General features: G+C 39.1%; 2 protein-coding genes across 6 annotated transcripts in view; both read left to right on the top strand.

Moving 5' to 3' along the window:
* Positions 1-20,309, top strand: part of meox2a (mesenchyme homeobox 2a) — a 36,732-nt gene extending 16,423 nt beyond the window's left edge. For 2 of the 5 annotated variants that reach the window (XM_086037918.1, XM_086037920.1), the window contains exons 2-4: positions 7,239-9,248; positions 14,670-14,842; positions 17,783-20,309. In XM_086037918.1, coding sequence (XP_085894044.1) covers positions 8,684-9,248; positions 14,670-14,842; positions 17,783-18,001 — 957 coding nt within the window. In that variant the 5' untranslated portion in view covers positions 7,239-8,683 and the 3' untranslated portion in view covers positions 18,002-20,309. Of the gene's footprint in view, positions 1-4,626; positions 4,695-7,238; positions 9,249-14,669; positions 14,843-17,782 lie in introns of those variants that run through there. The other 3 variants (XM_086037922.1, XM_086037921.1, XM_086037919.1) reach the window with 3 other exon arrangements.
* Positions 20,310-21,600: 1,291 nt separating this feature from the next.
* The window catches only part of agmo (alkylglycerol monooxygenase), a 38,178-nt gene continuing 37,318 nt past the window's right edge, over positions 21,601-22,460 (top strand). Inside the window, exon 1 of the mRNA XM_086037815.1 lies at positions 21,601-22,170. Within this exon, the coding sequence (XP_085893941.1) occupies positions 22,051-22,170 (120 nt within the window). The 5' untranslated portion in view covers positions 21,601-22,050. The remainder of the gene's footprint in view (positions 22,171-22,460) is intronic.

The raw sequence follows: 22,460 nt of genomic DNA, 5'->3' as shown, positions 1-22,460 counted from the left end.
GTACTTTCTTCTGGAAACAAGATGAAGTGTGAGGTGGTTGGCAGTACAGTGCAAGACGATGCCATGCGTTGTGAATAGGGTTGGGCTTTAAAGTAAAATCGGACTCTTGTGAAATCGGATTTCTGATTTTAATCTTTTGTCTTCTCCGCTGAACTTTTAGAGAAAAGCAAGTGACAATGACATTATGACATTTTGTTTTTGTTTTTCACTTGAGGGATTTGTTTTTGTTTCTCCTGAAACCGAACAAGCTTTGAAACAGAAATGTGTTGTTTCCAATCATATTTTAGCATTAAGCTAGCAGAGTTATAGTATGCAGTATGTGGTTTGGTTCCAATATTTTGGTGTGTTGAAATATACAATGTTTGATTCTCTATTGTTCTATTTTTTTCTTGTATATGTCTCTTTTTGTGTTAAAGTAGCAGCTGTTTGAAGGTTTGTAATTACCGTAGCATGCTAATTTCTGTTAGCTTACATTTATCATTATTTGTCTAGCAGACTTTTGAAATAATATGGTTTGATTGAACGTTTTGGTGTTTATGATTAGGATTGGCGCTTGACTCTCTTAAAGTGACAGTAACCATACCAATGTTGCAGTTCAGTTGTATTTAACTTTTAAGTTCAATACATTTGCATTGAATCTTAAAGATCTGTATGTTTTTAAACTTTAATTTTGCTGTACACATTTCATTTGACTCTTACAGTGCAGTTTAATTGAATCATTATTCAAGCACAGTTCCTTAAGTTTCCCATACTTAAGTGCAGTGTTAATGTTCAGTGTTAATGTTCAAACTGTGCATGTCGTGACAGTGGCTCACAATAATCATGAAATAGACTTTTCGGGAATAAAATCTCTGCCTCGTTTTGTATGAACTACAACTACGGCACTGTATTTTAATGTTGGTCATAACGGTGGTACTTGGAGAGCTAAATTCTTTTTGAACTGGTACTTGATGTATAAAGCTAAGAGAACCAGTGATGTAGATGGATCTCTTTTTTTCCCCAAGCGTGACTGCAGCTTTCTGCCCACGACGGGTTCCTTCAGGGCCACTGTCGGTGTGCATCATTTCCAACAGGAAGTCCCACAAACCAACCGCCCCCCCCCCTCCCCCTCCTTCTCCTCCTTTTGTTTTAATGAAGCCCCCGGGAGATTCTGGAAAGCCCTGGAACTGAACGTGGCCTATCCCGTCCAAACCGCCTCCTCTTCCACGGTAACAAACAGACCCTCCCTACATACCCGCTTCGCCGGACGGTTACCACGGCGACAGCTGGCGTTTCGAGAGTACAACTTCCGCAGGTGTGGTGACACAAGCCATAGAAATTCTCGTGCATTTGCTAACTAGGTCTTGCAACTCTTAATACAACCACTATCATGTCGCAATCACACAATCCATCAATATTTGACAACACCACAATATATATCGGCTAACCGAAGTTCACAATCAACATTTGACTAATAACATAAGACATTAAAAAATGTTAATAAAATGCAACATGTCGTAAGACAGTGGCCCCTCCACAGATGATGATCACCCCATTACTTTCCTTAAAGATGACAAAAAAAAATCAATACATGCAGTAAAATATAAATATTTCACATTTAAATCAATGTTTTAATGAGCCCGAAAAATATTTCTCAAATAAGATTGTGTTCTGCTTAGAATGCGAGTCTGTTTGTCACGCTCACATCTTGGCGATCTTCCAATTTTTGCTCCAAATTGTTCAACTTTTGGGGTCACTTGTACTTCAAAGTATATTGTCAGGTGCCCTATTTAACCCTTGTTGTCGTGGCGACTGCAGTTTTTTATGTGTCTGTATCCTCCCATTGTCCTGGCCATGCGTCATGTCCACACAGCCACAAACCCGTCCGTCTCTTTTTTAAAAGACTCTCCTAATTGGGCAACGACGTGGAATTGTTCTGGACCGCGGCCCGACTTGGGAGGGGGAAATGCTTGGGAACGCCAAGAGACGGCGGAGCAAGAAGCTGTCCCTTGAGGTGGGGGCTGTGAAAAATATGCAGACGGGGGTGGGGGGCGTCCGAGCTAAATCTGACTGACACCGAGCAACAATAACCCTTGAACCCCCGGCCCGCTGGGGTGTGGTACTGTTTATTTGCAGGCGGATAAATGTCAAGCAAACATTTGTGCTTCGCAAACGGGGCTGACTAGTGGGCCTTAAAGAAATACGGATGCTTGGCCATGAAAAAGTTACATTGCCTTAAAAATAGACTTAATGGCCATGCATTGCCAGACACTTCAATCAATCAATGAATCAATCAATGGTTGGAGTAGGCAATACATTATGATTGTAAATTTGTGGCAATAGTTTGGGGAAGTTGCCTTTTCTGTTTCCCTGTGGAGTACTGCGGTACCGCGACATATCAAAATGAAAGTCCTCTGCCTCATGTGACTCACAAAGTGGGCAGCAGGAGTCCCGTGATTTGACACAATGTGCGGTTAGTCAATTTGTCGATAAAGATTGGATAGTTGTGCCGATATCTTTCTTAGCTGGGTTCTGTTTGAAAGGCAAGAAAATGTCCAATCTTGAGGCAGCTGCGTCATCTAAAATGTATTAGACAACAGTCTGTAATCTGCTTTATTGAGCAGTTGCATCGATTGCTGTGAGTTATTTAATCTGAATGACACTGCTTGTAGTATAATGGTCGCGAAAGAATGGTTGAAACGCAGTAGAGGAGGTAATATGAGCATCAAATTCCTCAATCCAGGTGTTTGTGGTTATTTGTCTAGACGGTGTGTGCGACGATGATGTCATCACAGTTAATCTGCTAATAAGAGTGATAAGCATGCAATGTATATGTAGTTTTATCAGAGGCAGACCAGCTACCACAACAGGAGAGGAAGTAGTGGCTCTGACCTTAAGTCAAACCACCTGTGGACGTCAACCTGACACCTGTGCAACATCTGTGGTTGGTTGGTTGGTTGGTTGGTTGGTTACTGAAGTTCTGAAGATGGATTGGTTGGTTAGTTCATTGGTGGGTTAGTTGATGTTTAGTTTGCTGGTTGGTTGTGAATTTGTTGGCTGGTCGGCAGTTGGGGATTTGGGTGTTCAGTTGGCTGATTCATTTCTAAGTTGGCTAGCTGGTGGGTTGGTTAGTCAGTCAGTTAGTCTGTTAGCTATTCTGTTGGTTGGCTGGGCAGTTAGTTATATCATCACAGTTTAAATAATTACACTTGGTTGCAGTTTGGTTAAATTGCTAGTTTGTTAATTATTTTAGTGGTTGTTTGTTGGACTATTTGTGTGTGTAGGTTTGTTAGTTGGTCTGTTGGTTTGGTGGTTAGTTATTTTCTTATTTAGGTGGTTGTTGGCTAAACTGCTGGTTGGTTAGTTATGCTTGACAGTTGTTTTTTTTAGTTATTTGTTCTGATTCTTGGTTAGTTATTTGGGTGGGTTTCTAAACTGTTTATTGGTTGTTTAATAAGTTAGCTGTTCTGTTGCTTGGCTACTTAGTTCGTAGTTGTGGTTGTTGCAAAACTGTTGGTTATTTGTTCTTTTGGGTGGTTGTTTGCTTTTGGGTTGCTGTTTGCTGTTTGTTAGTTGGTTGTTTTGTTTAGTTAATTGGCTGTTCAGTTAGTTAGTTACCGGTAGTTAGTTAGTGAGTTGTGTGTTAAGATGGCTAATGTGTTAGCTAGCTAATAATGTGTTTGCTTTTCTGTTAGTTGTTAAGTTAGTTAAACCACTTAACTGGTTAATTAGTTTTGGGGTTAGTTTGTTAGTAAGTTATTCAGGTCATTTGTTAGTCAGTTAGTATTAGTATAGTTAGTTGTTCTGTTGGTTGTTTAGTTGGCTGCCATTTTGGTTGGTTATTATGGTGGCTAGTGTGTTAGTTGGGTGATTGTTTGTTTAGTTAGTTAATTGGAAAGTTATTTGGTTGGTTAGTTTATTATCCGTGTGGTTGCTGGTTAAACTGTTTGTTAGCTAATTTGTTAGTTGGGTGGTTAGTTGGGCTGTTGGTTGTTTGTTGGTTAGCAGTGAGTTCAAGTGAATAGCAAAGTAGCTGGATGTCATGATGGAAAAAAAATGTGCTCCATTTTGATTTTAAAGCTTTTAGAGCAGTCTGCATGGGCAGAATACCAGCTTTTTGGAACCTTCAACAAAGCAGAGGAATCTTAAAAAGCAAATGAAGCCGTTAAACCCTAAAACGGTGACTTCACTCTCCAGAATGGTTTAGCTTAGTGGACCTCCGGAGGGACACAGCACACAGTACACAGTACTAAAGCATTACGGCGACTAAGTGGCCCCAGTAGGATGTGTGGCGCTGTCGGGTGGGTCCGCTCGGCCACATGAAAGTTGTCCTGGTTGACTTCATCCATATTGGGACGTGTGAAGTGTTTCCCCACCTGGCGCAAGCTTGGAAAGGCGTGGACAAATTTAGTCTGGCCGGAAACGGGCTCGGTAACACGTGTGCGCGCCTGGCGGTAAACCGGTGCCCCCGGTACCCATGTTGTCCTGGGCGCCCGTTCTCTTGTGGTTTCGGCGGTGGCGGGCCAGTCCGGATTTAAATGGAGGTTTTAGTGCGTTGACCCCGAGGTTGTTTGAGGTGCGGCGAGGGCCTCTGCACAGCATCACACCAAATGTCTGCACGACGCCTTGAGACGGGTGGGCAGCCGGGTGGAGGAAAAAGAATCGCGCCACGACGCGGCCAGAGTCCCTTTATAGAGCATGACATCACTAAATAGGTGCAAGTGTGCTCAAATACCAACAAATTATGAACAAACACACTTTGTTTTTACTCAAGATTATCTACAGCATTCATACAGTGACAACGGGGGAAAAAGTTACAGAGCCACCCTCAATTAAAATTCATAATAAAGGTAGACCATATAAATGTTTTTATTGATAGTTTTCCCCCCTCCGACAAGCTTTAAGCACATTTCAACTTGTTTAAAGGCACTTTTAAAGAAATATTGCTTACTGGCTGTATTTGCTCTCGTGCTGTCAAGAAATGGAAAACATCATTTAACAGAGGTCCCCAACCACTGGTCTGTGGCTCGGGACATTTGGTACCGGATTGCAAAATATCGAGAAAAAAAATGTTGGAAGGGGCGGGGGTTGTTATTCGGAGTAGCAACACATACGAAAAGAGCATATAACAATACCCACAGGCAGATACAAATATTTTATAGTCTCTGTGGCAGCAACAACTAAATGATATCTTAAAAATCCGCAATATAATGGGGCGTGAACGAAAAACAGCCTACAGCAAGGTTTCACTGTATTTAAAAAAATAAAGATAAACGTGGAGCTGAGTTGACACACATGATAAATGCACACAGCTGGAGTTCAGAAGGAGAACAAAAAGGGGTTCAAAATGAATGGACCTCTCCACAGGCCACCAGTGGTACCATTGGAAACACGTGTGAGTGTGAGTGTGTGTGTGTGTGTGTGTGTGTGTGGGGGTGTGCCTGCGTGTGTGTGCTCAACCTGTTCCAGTGCGCAGCACCCGCTAACCTGCTAATAGCCTCCATTTGTAAGACAAACATTGGAGGAGTTTGACACACACTCCCAAAAGTATAAATGTTATTGTGAAAAAAGTTGTAATTTTAAGAGAAAAAAAGTTTACATTATATTGGAATTTTACAGGGTTTTTTTTTTTGGGTTTTTTTACGGATATGCTAGTGAATGAAGTAATATCCATGTTGGGAAGTTGACATTATAGTTGAAAGATATTTTGAATTAAAAAAAAAACTATACGTTTGTGAAAAAAAGTTTAAATTTTACAAGAAAAAAAATCATTATTTTATTAATATTAAAAAAGTGACATTTTTGTGAAAAAAAAAAAAAGTTTCATTTACAAGCTTAATTTTACATGAAAGTTTCAGGACGCAAAGTATAAATGTTAGTGAAAAAATAATTTTAAGAGGAAAATGTTGACACTTTTGAGAATTTAATTTGAAACAATTGTTTGTGAACGAAGTTTTAATTGTGCAAGAAATTGTGAAAAACTAAAAAACCAACAACAACTTTATTTTATGTGGAAAAGTTTTAGTTTTAGAAACTAAATGTTAGTGGAAAAAATAGCTGAGATAGGTTTACATTTTAGTGATTAAAAAATGTTCTTGAAAAAAATATGAAGCTGATTGAAGTTTTAATTTAACAAGAAAAAAACATTTTACAAGGAAAAAGTAAAAAAAATATAGAGAGAAATTAATTTCAAGAATTCGAAAAATACAATGAAAAGCGCCTTCTTCTTCTTTTTCTTCCATCTAGGACCATGGCGGCATTCCAGCCGTAGACTTCTGCTAAAGTCATTTTCTCTCTCAAAGAGGAATTAATTTCCTCCCGGCGTGGCCCACCCCCTTACCCCCCACTTCCCCCCCACTTCTGTCCAGCCCTGAGTGTGCAGACATTTGCAGTCACCGTGACGCCCGAAAGAACTCAAAACATCACATTAGTTAGGCATTTACAAAAATAATGATGACAAGTTGAGCTATTCATTTTACATTTGTATGTTTATTATTTTGGTTGGATTAACTCAACTGTTTCTAATATTTTGACCCTCACCTGTAGCTCTAAATAAGTGAACCAAAACATTGTCATGCATAATAACTGCACTAACAGATTACTACAATAATATGGTTAAACACTTAGCATTATTAGCTTTGTAAATTTTGGGCTTTTTTTCCTCATTAGATTGCACAGGTTTACCTAATGTCTTTTAACATTTACTGAAAAAACAGCTATTATAAAATTAAGTGACTAAATTAAAAGGGAGTATACATACCTGTCAAACCCGGGCTGTGCTGAATTTTACAAAAGTTGCAATTTGCCCGTACATTTTGTATATAATCTTACACACTGGAGAGGTGGGCGAAACGGAACGAATATTTCTGTATAGAATCTTACAAAGTGTTTATCGCTCAACGGAGGGGGGGGGGGGCTTTGCTTGTGAAAGTCGGCCGAAGTTTGCAGTCGGAATCGCTACCGGATGCTCCGGATTAGAGCCGAAACGGGCAAGACGAGATCGGTCTAACAAAAAACGAGTTTTAATTTTTTTTTTCCCATACAAAAATTGTTATACGGCGTACGCAATTTGAAATGATAAAAAAAAACGTATAAAATACGGGGAAAACGTACAAGTTGACAGGTATGAGTATATAATGAAATTATCATATATATTTTTAAATTATTTATTTTCTAAAGCTGGAGTTGCTTGCCTTGTCATTCCTTCATTTTATAACGTTTCTTTGATGCAATAAAACGTGTCCTGTGTTTGTCAACAGTGATGCGTTGGTTGGCGTTTGCCCAACAGGAAGTGAAGCCCACTCATGTGAGGGGTGCTCCAGAGGAGGCAACCGGGATGACGACAACAGCCGTCTTCCTTTGCTTCGCTCTCCGTAAACGCATACCACACACACATACAAATACCCAAAGTCCTTATTTCTGTAGTTTAGCGTCACTCATCTGTCTAGTTTATGTGGTTTCAAATGTGGTAGCAGCTGCATAAAATCAAGTTTGTCTTTGAAGGACCACTGGAAATTGCCAAATTTAGCACAAAATGCCCGCTTCAAACCAATACTACTGACCTTCTGTATGTTTTCGGTTATGGCCTCTTGAAAGTGTTTTGTGGGTCTACTCATGATAAACATGCCTCCCAAATTTCTGGCTGCTAAATAGAACAAGCTTGAGGGACTGAATTTTCTAAATATCCACAGGATCCTTGGAAATTGACCAAAGTGACCCTAAAATGCTTCAAACCGAAATGGCTGACTTCCTGTGCATTTTCAGTCATGGATTCTTGTGACTTTTTTGTGGGTATAGTAATGATCGACAAACCTACCAAGTTTATTGTTGCAAAGAAAAACTGGCTACGGATGCTAAATATTCAAGACATTCAAAGCAAACTGGAAAGGAACCAATATGACCCAAAAATGGCTGTCTCTAACCAACTTGTCTGACTTCCAGTGCATTTTCATGCTGGATTCTTGAGATTTTTTTTGGGGTGGAGCTACACATGATTGATTGGCCTACCGGGTTTTATTTCGCTAAGTAAAATGGGCTACGGAGGCTAAATTGTCAAAACGTTGAAAGGATCCCTGGAAATTGGCCAAAGTGGCTGTCCCGAACCAAAATGTCCGACTTCCTGTGCATCTTCGGGCTGGATTCTTGAAACCTTTTGTGGCTCTACGCATGATAGATAAGCCTACCAAATTTCATGTTGCAAAGTCAAACTGCGGTGCTAAATTTGAAAGGAATTCAGATGGCCATTTTTTTTTTATAGGTTTCGATTTTCACCTGGCTGAACACACCTGCAAAATGTGTTGACTTGGTGATTTATTTGGCCTTTGTAGTAATAACCATGAACCAAAGCAAGCAGCTTGAAGGGGGCCTTCGCTCCCTAAAAACGTCCTTCGTTTCCTTGAGGCTCCCAGCAGATTTATGGCGGCGTTCCTTTCGCATGCACGCCGTCCCTCGGTGAGCCAGCCTCCCTCTCACGTTACACCCTATTTATAACAACCCCTCGCCAGGCTCCCTGACTTCCCCGGGACCTCCTCCCAGCCTCCACGCTTCCCCCTGACATCCGAGAGGCTCGGCTCGACTCGGTTTATCCCGCTCCGGCCCGGAGTCCAAGTGGATTACGCCAGGAAAGGACGTCGCCCCTCTCCTCTTTTGGAACTTTTTAGGAGCTCTTGGATATGCGCTGCCGGTTGCTTTAGGAGCTTTTGCCATGGATCACACGCTTTTCGGCTGCCTGCGGAGCCCCCACGCCCCGGCTCAGGGTCTGCACCCGGCCGCCTTCGCCCCGTCCCCGCTCACCCTGCACGGACGCTCGGACCACGTCTCCTACCCCGACCTGGCCTCCTCATCGTCCTCGTCCTCCACGTCCTCGCCGTCCACTTGCATCATCTCAAGCTATGCGGCCGAAGACGGCCTGTACCACCCCCACCACCACCCGCAGCAACACCCGCACCACCCGCACCACCACCACCGCGGCCACCACCCGGCCCCGCAGAGTCAGCACCACACGGCCGCCGCCTGGCACATCCCGCAGATGTCACCTGGGGGCGGGGGCGCAAGGGCCAGCCTTTGCCACCCGCACTCCCACCTGTCCCACGACGGGGGGCCCGCGCCCCAGGACTTGGCTCACGCCGGCGGGCCCGCGATGGGCGCCACTACACCCGGCATGGGTGGCAGCAGCACCCCCACTGGGGCCGCCTCAGAGTTTGGCAGGCTCACGATGTCACACGCAGAGACGGAAAAGAGGAACGGAAAGAGGAAAAGTGACAGCTCAGGTACAAATTCGAACATTTCAGAACAATTCTTCGGATATAATGTCCAAGTGCCAAGACTAGTGGTTACACTCTCGCACACGTGTGTCAAACTCATTTTTCATCACGCCATTGTGTATTTATGATTTCCATTAGAACATTTGATTCATGACTGTGTAAATCATTTAAATGTATGATCACCTCAACGTATTATTACAAATACAAAACTGGCCCTGCATTTTAATTATTATTAGTTTTGACTTTATTTTGGAAATCAGATGTCATAAGAAAATAGCGTCAATCAAATGTTTAAGTGCGCAGTGTCTCCATTGTTTAATATGTTAAGAGGAGATATGGATAAAAAGGGTTCGACGTTCTGCCAAAATGAGCAAACCAGTTAAGCAGGAGCAACATGAAGTTGACACCTTTTATTTGCTTTTGTGGGCGTCGCATAAAATTGTATGTTTAAATACAAAATTGGCAACTTTTATCTTTAAAAAAGACATAATAACAAAGATGGTTTGTCGAGGAAAAGGGGACTTGTTTTTATTGTGACTCAATTATAAGGCATGAAACTGTAACATCTAACTTGCACGTTCACATGTTTTTCTAGCAAAAGGCACAATAAGAAGGATGGCTTAGAGAGAAGTTACTTAGGTATATCTTTTTTTCATTAAAATAAAACAACCACAGTAAAACATAAGGATGGCTTATCAAGGAAAAGTACATCCTTAATATTGTAGTTGTATAGATATATGTAAATATTTCAATATAATCACACTTTTCAGATGTTTTTATCTGGAAAAAGTACAATAACAGGAAAAATCAATGAGGGAAAAGAAACTTAAAAACATTTTTTTTAGTTACACTTTACAGATATGTTTGCTTAGATAGCCGGTCATTCAGGTCATGTAATTTGCAATCACACTCTACTGCTTTTTTTTAAATTGAAAAGACAAAAACAATGATGGAATCTTAGGCAAAGTATCGTAAGTAATTTTTTGTTAGAAGTTAAATTTTATAGATGTATGTAAAATATATCTAAAATTAATCAATCGTGGCTGGCCGAACTAGTGATATTGTTAATATCATTTTTGAACTTGCATCAAAATAACGTATTTGATATGGAAATAAATATATGCATATCTCAAATGTGTTTTTATAGGTTTGGTTGTACATACGTTAAGTAGATACTTTGTTATTAATGTTCTTCTGGCAAATTTGGGGAGAACAACAAAATAAACAAGATTTCCAAATTTGCTTGCAATCACTATATTAGGTTTTTATGCTGCTAAATACCCAAATTTGCCATAACACTGACAATTTAAATGAATGAAAATGCAGCATAAACATTATTTATCCACACATAAATCAAAAAAGGCATCATCAAAATTTATAAAAGAAAAAAAAAAAAAAAGTCTCATCGATTCCAGTGAGCAGTCAGCTGTATTTGCCTTTCCATTTCAGCGGAGATGTTTCTGGACACTTGTGACCTCTCAAATGAGCTGAGCATGATGTTCCATATAAAACACATGACGGTGCATGATATACGCACGCACACACATTGATCTTGCAGGGGTTACAGGCGTCCCCACTGACCTACGGGATCTTTGCCCACCTGCCCTCCTTGCCGCCATCCATCACGAACGCCGTCACCTCATTGGCGTCCCCGCCGGCAATGTGATCTCGCCGTGCCACTTTTCGCCACTCTGGCCCTTTATAGGGCTTGTCTGTGTTTGTTTTCTTGCTTTTTTTTTCTAAACTAAACTAGAACCACTGGCCTATTTACTCCATCAGCAGAAAGGCTTTAAATTGTTGATGAGCAATTTTTTTGTTGTTGTTGTTAAAGTTGACATTTTTCTGAGAAAAGGCACGATAACAAGGATGGCTTATCAAGGAAAAGGGGTTTTTTTTTTTTAAGTTACCTTTTCTAATGCTTTATTTTATGGTGGGAAGAAAATCACACCTTCTAGTCTTAGCCTTACACATTTTTTAGGGAAAGACTCAATAACAAGGATGGCTTATCGAGGAAAAAGAAACACGTGAGTTGTGAGTCATATATAAGGCAATATGAATCAAAATTGAAACCTCTCACTTGCAAGTTCACGTTCTTCCCAAAAACAGGCACAATAACAAGGATGGCTTATCGAGGAAAGCAAGTAACATTTGTTTAAAGTTCAATTATGTAGTTAAATGTATCATCACAAATTTTAGCCATTATCTTAGGGTTTATTGTTCTCCATCACTAAAAGACAATAAGGATGGCTTATCAAGGAAAAGTAAGCAACTTTTAAAAAAATGTAAATTCCATTTCATTGCTACAAATGTTTTACATTGTGAAAAAAAGTCACACTTTTTTAGCCATTAGCTTAATTTTTATCTTTCTTGATCAGGCAATAGAAAGGATGGCTAATCAAGGAAAAGGGCTACCGTATTTAACTGTATGTATTATTACTTTAATATAGGGCTGTCAAAAACTAATCTTTTTTAAATCGATTATCCTATCGATTATTCCATCAATTACTCGGGGAATTTACCCCACCCCCCAACGCATGCTAGGTGCAACCATATAATTTTTCACTCAAATATGCCAGCAAAACAAAAACTAAAACATATGCAAGTTGATCGGTTTTTTCCACCAGAAACACGATAACAAGTATGGCTTATTGAGGAAAAAAAAAGTGACTTTTATATATGGGTAGTTTTTTATATGGGCCCAGTTTTTTTTCATACAGGATGACATCGCTCACCACCTCACATCCACATTTCCCAATTATTAGACATTCAACACACACGCACAAACACCTTCCATTTCCTGAAATGATTTGCAAGCTGATCTTTGACCCCCCCCGGCCCCTCCCCACACTGCTAAATCCTCCCCCCATAACTCCAGTTAGCACACTGATTAGCACGTAGCCTGCTGACTCAATCAGCTGTCTAAATATCAGATAGAGGCCCACTTGGGTTTCACCATCTGGAACCCCCAAAACCCAACAAAAAAAAAAAAGGGACTGGGGGAAAAAAAATAGTAGAAAAAGCAACAAGGAGCCGAGAAAAAAAAAATCATCAAGGAAAAAAAATTGTACACAAAATATTTAATTTGATATATCCAGATAATATATGTAGTATTGCTTAATGTATTTAATGTAATAATAATTTAGAATAATACATTAATTTGAATTAAATAATTGATTATGAATACACAAATACAGTATGTTGTGTATGATGATGATGTTTATTATTACATTACAGAAGGGTACAATTTGAACACAATTTGGTAGAACTTGATTAGTTTTGGGCTTTTCCTTTGCTTTTTTGTCAATTTGAAAAAAATTAAAATTTCGCCATTTTTCCCCCTGCAAAGTAAAGCAAAAGTTGTGTGACTGTTAGGAAAGGTAAAACATGAATGGTGGAGTTACTAAAGATTTTTACAATGGGGGGAGGGATGAATTACATTTGTTTCATTTCTTAAGTGGGAAAGAACTTGTGCTCCACTCTATTTTGTTGCTTTTTTTTTTCCATCTTGAAGAAGCTTTAGGAAAACATCTTGGATGGGTTCTCTCCATCTCGTGTGTGTCTAATGGCATATCGCTTGAGGAAAACTTTTTTTCCGTTCTTAGAAAAAGAAAAACACTTTATTTATTTTTTTTCGAGAGTGTCTGAATGTTTTCCCTCATATTGTTGCTCTTTAGTTGTGGTGGGTTACAAGTTGCTGTAATTGTTGCCTTGAAAAAAGCCCTCACTTGTTTTTGAGCTATTAACTTTATTGCGCTTTCATGCAGTGTTTACCACCACAGAGAGAGAGAGGCCCGATTTGGAAAACATAAAGTGGTCGTTAGAGGGAGATCCTCTTTCCGGGGGTCCCTGAGGTGAAGACATCGGACTTAGCACCGTTAGGGAATCTGGCTCTCAGCTCCCGGGGCCCATTTACACTTTGGCCCACTGCATTAGCATGCGTTACATGAGAAATTGAAATGCCCTCATTAAAACCTTGTTTTCCCCAGCACTCCAGAGTTAAAAAAAAAAAAAAAAAATCAAATCTCTGTACAGTGCAGTTTTGCCACAATTACCTTGAAAAAATAGTTAGTTACTTCTCTGATTACTTGATTTTAAAAGTAACTGTTACTTTACTGATTACTTGATTTTAGAGTAGCTAAATTAGATTACAAGTTTATTATTTACGTTCTGCAGACAAATGTTTATTGTAAATACATTTTTATCAGTCATGTTTAAGGATTACATTTTTATTAAAAAAATAAAATAAAGGCACCAGTATTGACATAACGACTGATGACATAAATAATTGTTTTAATATAAGAAAATGAGTCTTTCTATATTTCACTGAATATTAATGGTTCTACTTGTTTTTATTAAAAAGATAGTCTTTCTCGATTTCATACAAAATGTTTAGCTTTTAATACTGTAATTGTAAAACTTAACATTATAATGTACATTGTTTATAAATATAAACTATTTATAAATATAACTACATAACTCAGGGGCGTCCTGCATTAGTCACAGCTGCGCTTCAGACAAGCAGTTGGGACTTTTGTAAGATTCAATGTAAAGTGCTGTGACTCCGAGATATACAGTATTCCCATTGTAACTCATTTCCGATTAACTTTAATTTAATCCCACTTGGAACATGAAACATAAAGTGGACACTTGTGGTGATAGTAGTAATTCAGCCACGCTGACCGATATTAATGACGTGACGTCATCTTCAGAAGACGCCTCCATTAAATGAGATCAGGGAGCATTTCCACATATCACCCAAAATATTTCTACCTCCTCCCGCCGAGCTACTCTGGTGATATGAGATGATAAAATGAGCCCCAACACGCGGGACCATATTAACTTCCGTAAACACTGCGCCGCGAGACGTCGTTATTGTGGTGCACGTTAGGCAACGTCGTGCTTTGTGCGCATGCGTGTCACATCACGGACGCGTTGCATTCACATTACAAGTCGCATTTGTTTTTGTAATGTGAACGAGTACATAAAAAGATAGGATTTAACAAAAAAATCCAAATTGGGATTCATAGTTTGCAGTGTGTACATAGCCCAAATGTTTCTTCAAATCTAATGTCCCCTTTTTTTTTTTTTTTTTTCAGGGGCACATATCTATTTTCACTTTTTCACTCGATTATCAGGCTAACAAATAAACAAAATTGAAATGAAATCTTATAAGATGACTCAAGGGTTTGAAAATGACTTTAGTATGCGGATCAAAGACCTAAAACGCACGTAAAAACATACGTCGTGATGAAAATAAACGGAACCCACATCAAGCGTCTTTTGACGATTACCACATACACTACGGTATTGTTTATGGACCGTGACTTGGATTTTCTGAGAAAGTCCCGATTGGAATTATGTTGTGGTGTATTTAAAAAAAACGAGGTGCTTATAGAAAGGCTAAAATTAAATGTAATAATCCGGCAGAGTCGCAGGACGGCAGTCTGAAGTGCGAGCTGAGCGGCAAACCGCGCAAGGAGAGGACGGCCTTCACCAAGGAGCAAATCCGAGAGCTGGAGGCCGAGTTCGCCCACCACAACTACCTGACCCGACTACGACGATACGAGATCGCCGTCAACCTCGACCTCACTGAGAGACAAGTACGTACTTCCCACCCCAGATATTATTTTTTCTTTGTTTTTCTTTAGGAGCCACTGTGCTCCAGATGTGGGAGTACTGTACTGCATCTCCTACCAGATGTTACCATCGATTCCTCAAAGATGGCCAAATGTTTTCCACTGAGAAATCAAAGGAAATGTGTGTGCTTTTTTAAAAAATATTTATTTAAAATAAGTAGAATCACAATCATTTGCAGATTAAAAACTAAGATATTGTGATTTCATATTTCATACATTGTAACAGTCAAAATAATTTACAAATTTAAATATTGCCAAATTTGAATTGACCTGTTTTTTTTTTTTACATTTTAAAAATAATTTTAAATTTACAATGTTATATAGTGTTATATCTGGTAAAATTTCATAAAGCTTTTCTTCATTAAAAAAATTGAAAAAAGCTTTATATTTAAACAGTCAAAATAATTTACAGATGTAAATTTAAAAATATGTTATTTGATTAAAATTACTGTTAGGTTTTAGACCATTATGAATAAAAAGTCTTGAATGATTTTAGATAAAGTATTATATCTTGTGACATCTAAACTTTAAAAACAATTTTCAATTCAAAAAATGTGTGTGTTTTTTTTTTTCAAACAAATATACAAACTCGTACGTTATTCCATGAAAAAGGCCCTGAATGCTATTGGTGTTAAAGGAGAACTCAACCCACTCGCCTACGGGGCACTCCATGTTTACATCTTTTCAGTTTCGCGACAATGAGAAGAATGTGACATGCACGATCCAATACATGCCTACTTTATTTACTAACTAAACCAGACAGAGTTGGTAAATATTCAGCAACGACAAGCTACACGTTGGTCAGTTCCATTTATCCAGCCAGCTAGCGGCGGACGCGCGACTAAACTCTCTCACATCGTTCAAGATTAGATTTATACAGTATTGTCATCATATACTTTTATCACCAATGTCAACACAACACCGTGCCGCAATCATGTTCATTCGCTAACTTGACATAGTAAAAATCATCAATTAATTATGCTGTCAACGATTAAAACTATATAATGATGCGCCATGCAGTCGCCGGCGTTGGCGGCTAGCTGCTAGCATGATGTACCCGGTAGGTTTGTGACAGCCAGTGGACTACTTTTCAAAGGCAGTTTAAATAAGGCGAAAACGAATCCGCACGCTTACCTTTGACACTGACAGCCTAACACAGTTGCCTTTCCTACCGATCCCGTTTGGAGTGTGGCAGTGGCTTTCGCCAAATATGCCTATGTCCGTACGTTCTTAATTTATTCCATTTCATTTTTATTCCATGATAGCAATATGAATCAAACTACTGTGTTTTGACTAATGCTTGCACAATGTATTCCTGCAAAAAATAAATAAATTGGGGTGTAGTTTCCATTTAATAGGGCGCTTTGGATGTGATGCCAAAGCAACATCGCACGTGTGTCTGCTGATAAAATGGCGTTCATCCTGCTCTAATGCAACGGACGTGTATAACCACGTTCATCCACAATAACTTTAAATGACCGTTCAGTAATGTGCGCTTTCAGAGGATCTTTCACGCTGGATGAGTGCAGACAATGATGGGCTGTTTCGCGCATATTTAATCTATTTCATCCCCCTGCCCAGTGAAATCAAACATCTAGAAGAAACTAAATGTTGAGCTGCACTAATTCTTGAGTGGATGAGTTGCTATGGAGAGGTCACGTTAGGTGATGCTGGGTCCCGAGGGAGCGAGGGGGGTCGGGGTCTGGAAACTGTCCAGGGCACCTGGGGCTTCATGCGGAAAAGGCCCCCGTGACTCAAATGGAATCCGCAGTGATTTTCATACGCCCAAGGCAAATGATTACACTCTCATGCGTGTGACCAAGACAACTGTGATAATAAATGCATAACACCACTGTGTTTTTTTTAATTTTATTTTATTTTATTCTTTTTACAATGAGCTCATGATTTTCCTCAGAAAATACTGTAAAAATATAACTTAATTCTCATAATATTAAGACTCTTTAAAAAAAAAGTTTGTCTTAAAAAAAACAATGCTCTTAATGTTTTTTTTCTCAAAAGAAAATGCTTTATTCTTGTAATATTACTGCTTCTTTTATCAAAAATATTTTTTTTATGTGAAAAAATACACCTTCATTCTTGTCAGTTTACGCTGCCTTTTCTTGAAAGAATACATCTCCATTCATGTAATATTAGTTATTTTTCCCTCAAAACTATGCAAAATGATCCTGAAAGGTTTTTTTTATGGAATTTTATTAAAAACTTTTATAAAAATATTGACGTTTTTGTTTGGAAAAAAATACAACTTTATTCTTGTAAAACTGTATGACATTTTACTTAAAGCGGAAGTCAACCCAAAAATATTTATTTGAAGAATATATTCCCAGCAGGCCCACTAGTTGAAACACGGCATTCTGCTTAATTTTGCGTTTGTGGAATATAAATTAAGGAGCAAAATGCACTCGTTTTTAACCATCTCTGGGGGCGGCCATTTTGTCTTCTGTCGACTGAATATGACATCACAACTGCTCACAACGACCAATCACGGCCGACGTGTTTTCTGAATCTGAGCCGTGATTGGTTGTTGTGAGCAGTTGTGATGTCATTTTCAGTTGACAGAAGACAAAATGGCCGCCCCCAGAGATGGCTAAAAACCAGTGGATTAACACTTATTCCAACAGTCCAACAGTTGTAAACAATACAGCTTTACCCATGTAACATTGATCATTTTTTTCCTTAAAAATATTCTTTATCCTATATATATAATAATGTATAATTTCATATCTGCCAAAAATACAGCTATATTTTACATATATAAAATTATCTTTGAAGAAAGTATGAAATTCATGAAAATATATATTATTTTTTTCTGAAAAAAGGCAGTTTTATCTATCTAAGAATTTGACCTAAATAAAATGTTATATTTGTCTGTTTGTTCACGTGTAGGTGAAGGTATGGTTCCAGAACCGGCGGATGAAGTGGAAGCGTGTCAAGGGCGGCCAGCAGGGGGCGGCGGCACGGGAGAAAGAACTAGTCAACGTAAAAAAAGGAACGCTGCTACCTTCTGACTTCTCCGGCATGGCGGCGTTACGCCACTCCACGGACTCGTTGGCCAACGACGACAGTCACGACAGCGACCAGAGTGACGAACACGCTTTGTTATGATTAAGGCCACATCATTGAATGATGACAAACAACAAGTACAGTGAACCCCTGTTTGTCGCGGAGGGATGTGTTCCAGACCCACCTCCGATAGGTAAAAATCAACAATATAGTGAGACCAGATAAAATAAACTTTTTAAAAAACTTGTCAATTGTTGTTGTCACTAACAGATAAAAGCACTTTTAGGAAGACTCGCTCACAAAGACAAACATTGTGTATTTGAACGCCAAAATTTTCAATCAAACCGTATCATTTCGTAAGTCTGCTTAGACATATAATAGTCGGGTTCACAGAAATTAGCATAGCTGTTCCAGTAATTATAAACCTTCAATCAAATGTCACTTTAGCACACACAGAGCAGCAAGTGTCATGTCATCTAACAAAAGTCCGCTGGTTTCATGCTAACTCATAACGTGAATCGCCATTGCTGGGATAATGTTCATGAGCATGTTAATGGTAATTATTAACCTTCAAACAACTGCTACTTTAACACACACGGAGCAGCAACACATACAGGTTATACAACAAAAGAGAATTAAACATTGTATATTTAAACAGTAAAATATTCAACCAAACTATGTCGTTTCATCTAATGAAAGTCCATGTGTAATGCTAACACATAATGTGAATTGCTAATGACAACTGCTACTTTAACACACTCGGCGCAGCAGTACATAGTACAAACAGATAATAGTAAAAAAAAAAAAAAGAGAATTAAAATATTACATATTCGCAATTAGGATCGACGTTCCAATAATTCTAAACCTTCAAACCTTCAAGCAGCGACACATACAAACAGGTCTTTCAGTCGAGCTCAGTGCTGCCCAGCATGCTGTGGCATAATGTGGTATTACACTAAAGGTGCCCAACTCTAAAGTCACACTTGCCTGCGTACTTGCGAGGTTGAGAATGATAAAGTGCGATATAGCGGGGGTTCACTGTATTGAGAATATTGAAATGTGACCGTTTGGCTACACTGATGTAAACATTCCATGTTTGATTTGCACTGTTGGACTTGGCCGCCGTCAGATTTGTGAAAAGTTAACCTGTCGACATCCTTCCTGGAAATAGCCCTTCTTAAGGCTCGTTTATGCTCCATGTTAGATTAGAACGAAGACTCCTTGTTGGAATCTTACAGATATGTTGCAGTAGCACCTGAAAACCACAGGGGCAGTGATGAGATTCATGTCCAGGAAAGGCAGATACCAGTGAAAAACATTCACCGTGACGCTGCCTCCCATTATTCATTCTTCGTGGAAGAAAATGTGTCTTTGGATTTCCGTAAAATGAGTACGTTCATTACATTTCGTACGTAAAGGTAGCATAAATCAGTCTCTTCAAGATTTCATATATTTCTACTTTTGGCACCCTGATTTTGCAACGACTTTTTTTTTTTTTACATTGTACGTTGTTTTACTGTATTATTTTTTAAACAAAAATATGCAACTTTTTCTTAAAAAAATACTGAATTCAAATGAGTTTTGATGTTTACTTTTTAAAAAAAACATTTTATTCTAATAAAACTTACACATTTTTCAGGATTTTAACTAATTGACTGTTCTAATAGTATGTTTTTTTTTCAGAAAAAAACTTTGGCTTGTATTATCACCACTTTTTTTTCCTTTGTAAAATCTGACTTTATTCTTTTATTTGTAGGATTACAACTTGAAAAACCTTCATTCCCATTCTGTTACAACTCTTTTCGAATGGCTGTTCTTGTGAGACCTTTTAGTCCCCAAAAAATATGACTTGCTTACTTTTTATACTCATTTTTTTAGTCTTAAAAAAAAAATAAAATCATTGACACGTCCTCATTTGAGAACATTTGATTGGTTGGACGATTGACGTAAATGAGTCAGCTACTCAGGGATATGATTATGATAAAAACAATTTTAGTCAAAGGTTATGTGGAAATGGATTAAAGTGAGGGAGAATTGGTGTGAAATCTTGAAGAGACTGATAAGCGAGCCGTCTCGAGGGGTCTGCTGACTGCAGTGTGTGATTTCATGTCACACTCGTCAGCTGTTGCACAAAAGCGTGCAATCCGCAAAAATTGCATATCCCTACGAGAGGTCATTTGAGTGGAGTTGTTGCTTTCCTGTTGGCTTGTTTTTAGCGCAAAACTTCACAACGCTAATGCGACGGCCTGCATAATTTGTCACCTGTCTGTCCTTTTTCGGAAGGACTTTAAATTGCCAAGTAAACGACGGATCGGTGATGATCAGTGATGTGTAAATGCATAAGCTGCATTCTTATACGTTTGTATCCGCAGTTGTCGGCTTGTGCCGTAATAAACACTGACCGACTACACTTGTGATTTATTTTGTTGTGCACGAGCGGATTTTCTCAAACAGTGGCTGCGATCACAGTAACATCTCCCTCAAATAGACTCCCGCCCACCCCCCAAAAGCAAAGTAAAAAATGGGTGGTAAATGTCATAGTCTTTACAATTATAATAATGATTTAAAGTATTCCTGTTTTATTTCCTCAAATAGAAGTGACCGTTTAAGATAATTAAATGCCTCCCTTAAAGCGGAAGTCAACCCAAACATCTTTTTTTCAGCAGGCCCACTAGTTGAAACACAGCATTAATTTTGCGTTTGTGGAATATAAATTAAGCAGCAAAATGCGCATCCATCTGTGGGGGTGGCCATTTTGTCTTCTGTCGACTGAAAATGACATCACAACTGCTCACAACGACCAATCACAGCTGACCTGTTTTCCAGAATCTGAGCCGTGATTGGTCGTTGTGAGACACCCTAAATCGCCGTGATTGTGAGTGCGAATGTTTGTTTCTGTGTGCTCTGCAATTGGCTGGCAACCAGTTCAGGGTGTAACCCGCCTACTGCCTGAAGACAGCTGGGATCACCTCCAGCATGGATTGGATAATGGATGAATGGATAATAATTTTTTTTCCGAAATGATGTAACACCAAAATTAAAAAAAAAAAAAAAGAGGAAAATCCAAAGTTTAATTCAAGTGGGAAAAAAAAATCAGACGTAAAAAATAATTATTTAACATCAAATAATGTGTGCCACAATTATTACCGCCCATAATACTTTTTACAACCCCTTTTTCCAACAAAAGAGACCTAATCTTTTTCCTTAATGTTTCTCGAGATGGGAGAATACAGGAAGAGGGATCTTTGTCCGTTCTTCATCCAGCGACCTAGATCCTCTCCCCTGCACTCTCCTCTTTAGCTCACTCCACAGGTTTTAATTGGGGATGAGATCTGCGGACTGAGATGACCATGGAGGGAGCTTGATTCTAGTGAACCATTTCTCAATTTTCAGTAAGAGAGGATGCTTCTGCAATTGGAATGGAATTCATTTTGAAGGCTTAACATATCATAACCATGGGTGCCAATAACTCCGGTTTCCTCCCACATTCCAAAAACATGCATGGTAAGTTGATTGGACACTCTAAATTGCCCCTAGGTGTGATTGTGAGTGCGGTTGTTTGTTTGTCTCTGTGTGCCCTGCGATTGGCTGGCAACCAATTCAGGGTGTGTCCCCCCCCGCCTACTGCTCAAAGACAGCTGGGATAGGCTCCAGCACTCCCCGCGACCCTTGTGAGGATAAGCGGTATCGATAACGGATGGGTGCCAATAATTATGGAGGGCACTGTAGAAGGTTACATTTTTTAATGTTATTATTTATAAGTTATAGTATTTTTAAAAAAATATACACAAGTGTAATTGTTCATTTTTATATATAATGCGCCTAAATCCAAATTCATTGACGTCAAAAATATATTTTCACCCCCGCCCCAAGCCCATTCGTCAGCATGTCAATTCCCGCCTCTCTGTCTGCAGTGCGTAATAATGGCACCGACCCAAAGATCCTTAACATGGGGATCACCATATTTATGAGGAAGCGTGCGACTCTTGCACAGATGACCTACTTTACCTCCCAAGAAGCAAACAAACAAACAAAATAAGATAACGAATAAAAGTACACAGATAAGAGCAGTGACGACGCGGAGGAGTGAAACTCTCTCGCTTCCTCCCTTCTTGTCTCGTGACTCGTTGTTACCTGGGCAGGTGGACATCATGGCGGACGTCGGACTTCTCAGCTCGGTGCCGCCGAGGCTCCGGGCCATGTTGTACTTGCTCACGCCGAACGAGTCGTCCTTTGAAAGGCTGCAAGATGTCCCCTCGTACGTCCATCAGGTGGGTCCTGAAAACGCACTACCTACGTCACGCGACACAAACTTCAACTTTGTTTATTCATTGAAACAAGACAGACAAGTAGATAACTACATCAACACTTTGTCAGAGTTGTAAAGAGAAAACATTAACACTTTATTTGGTACACACTCTAAAATGATTAAAAAAAGTGCCTTTAACAAAGATGGTAGTATTGACACTGATATAGGGATGATATGTGTGTGTATTCATTTACCAAAATGTTCATGTTTATATATATATACTTTAATAATATATTGACTAGTCTTTATATT

This window comes from Filicampus tigris, chromosome 8, assembly GCF_054856515.1.
Source record: "Filicampus tigris isolate MCC_2025a chromosome 8, RoL_Ftig_1.0, whole genome shotgun sequence".
In the NCBI taxonomy this organism is placed as follows: domain Eukaryota; kingdom Metazoa; phylum Chordata; class Actinopteri; order Syngnathiformes; family Syngnathidae; genus Filicampus; species Filicampus tigris.
Note: the sequence above shows the minus strand (reverse complement) of the source record. Positions and strands in the feature narration are given on the sequence as shown.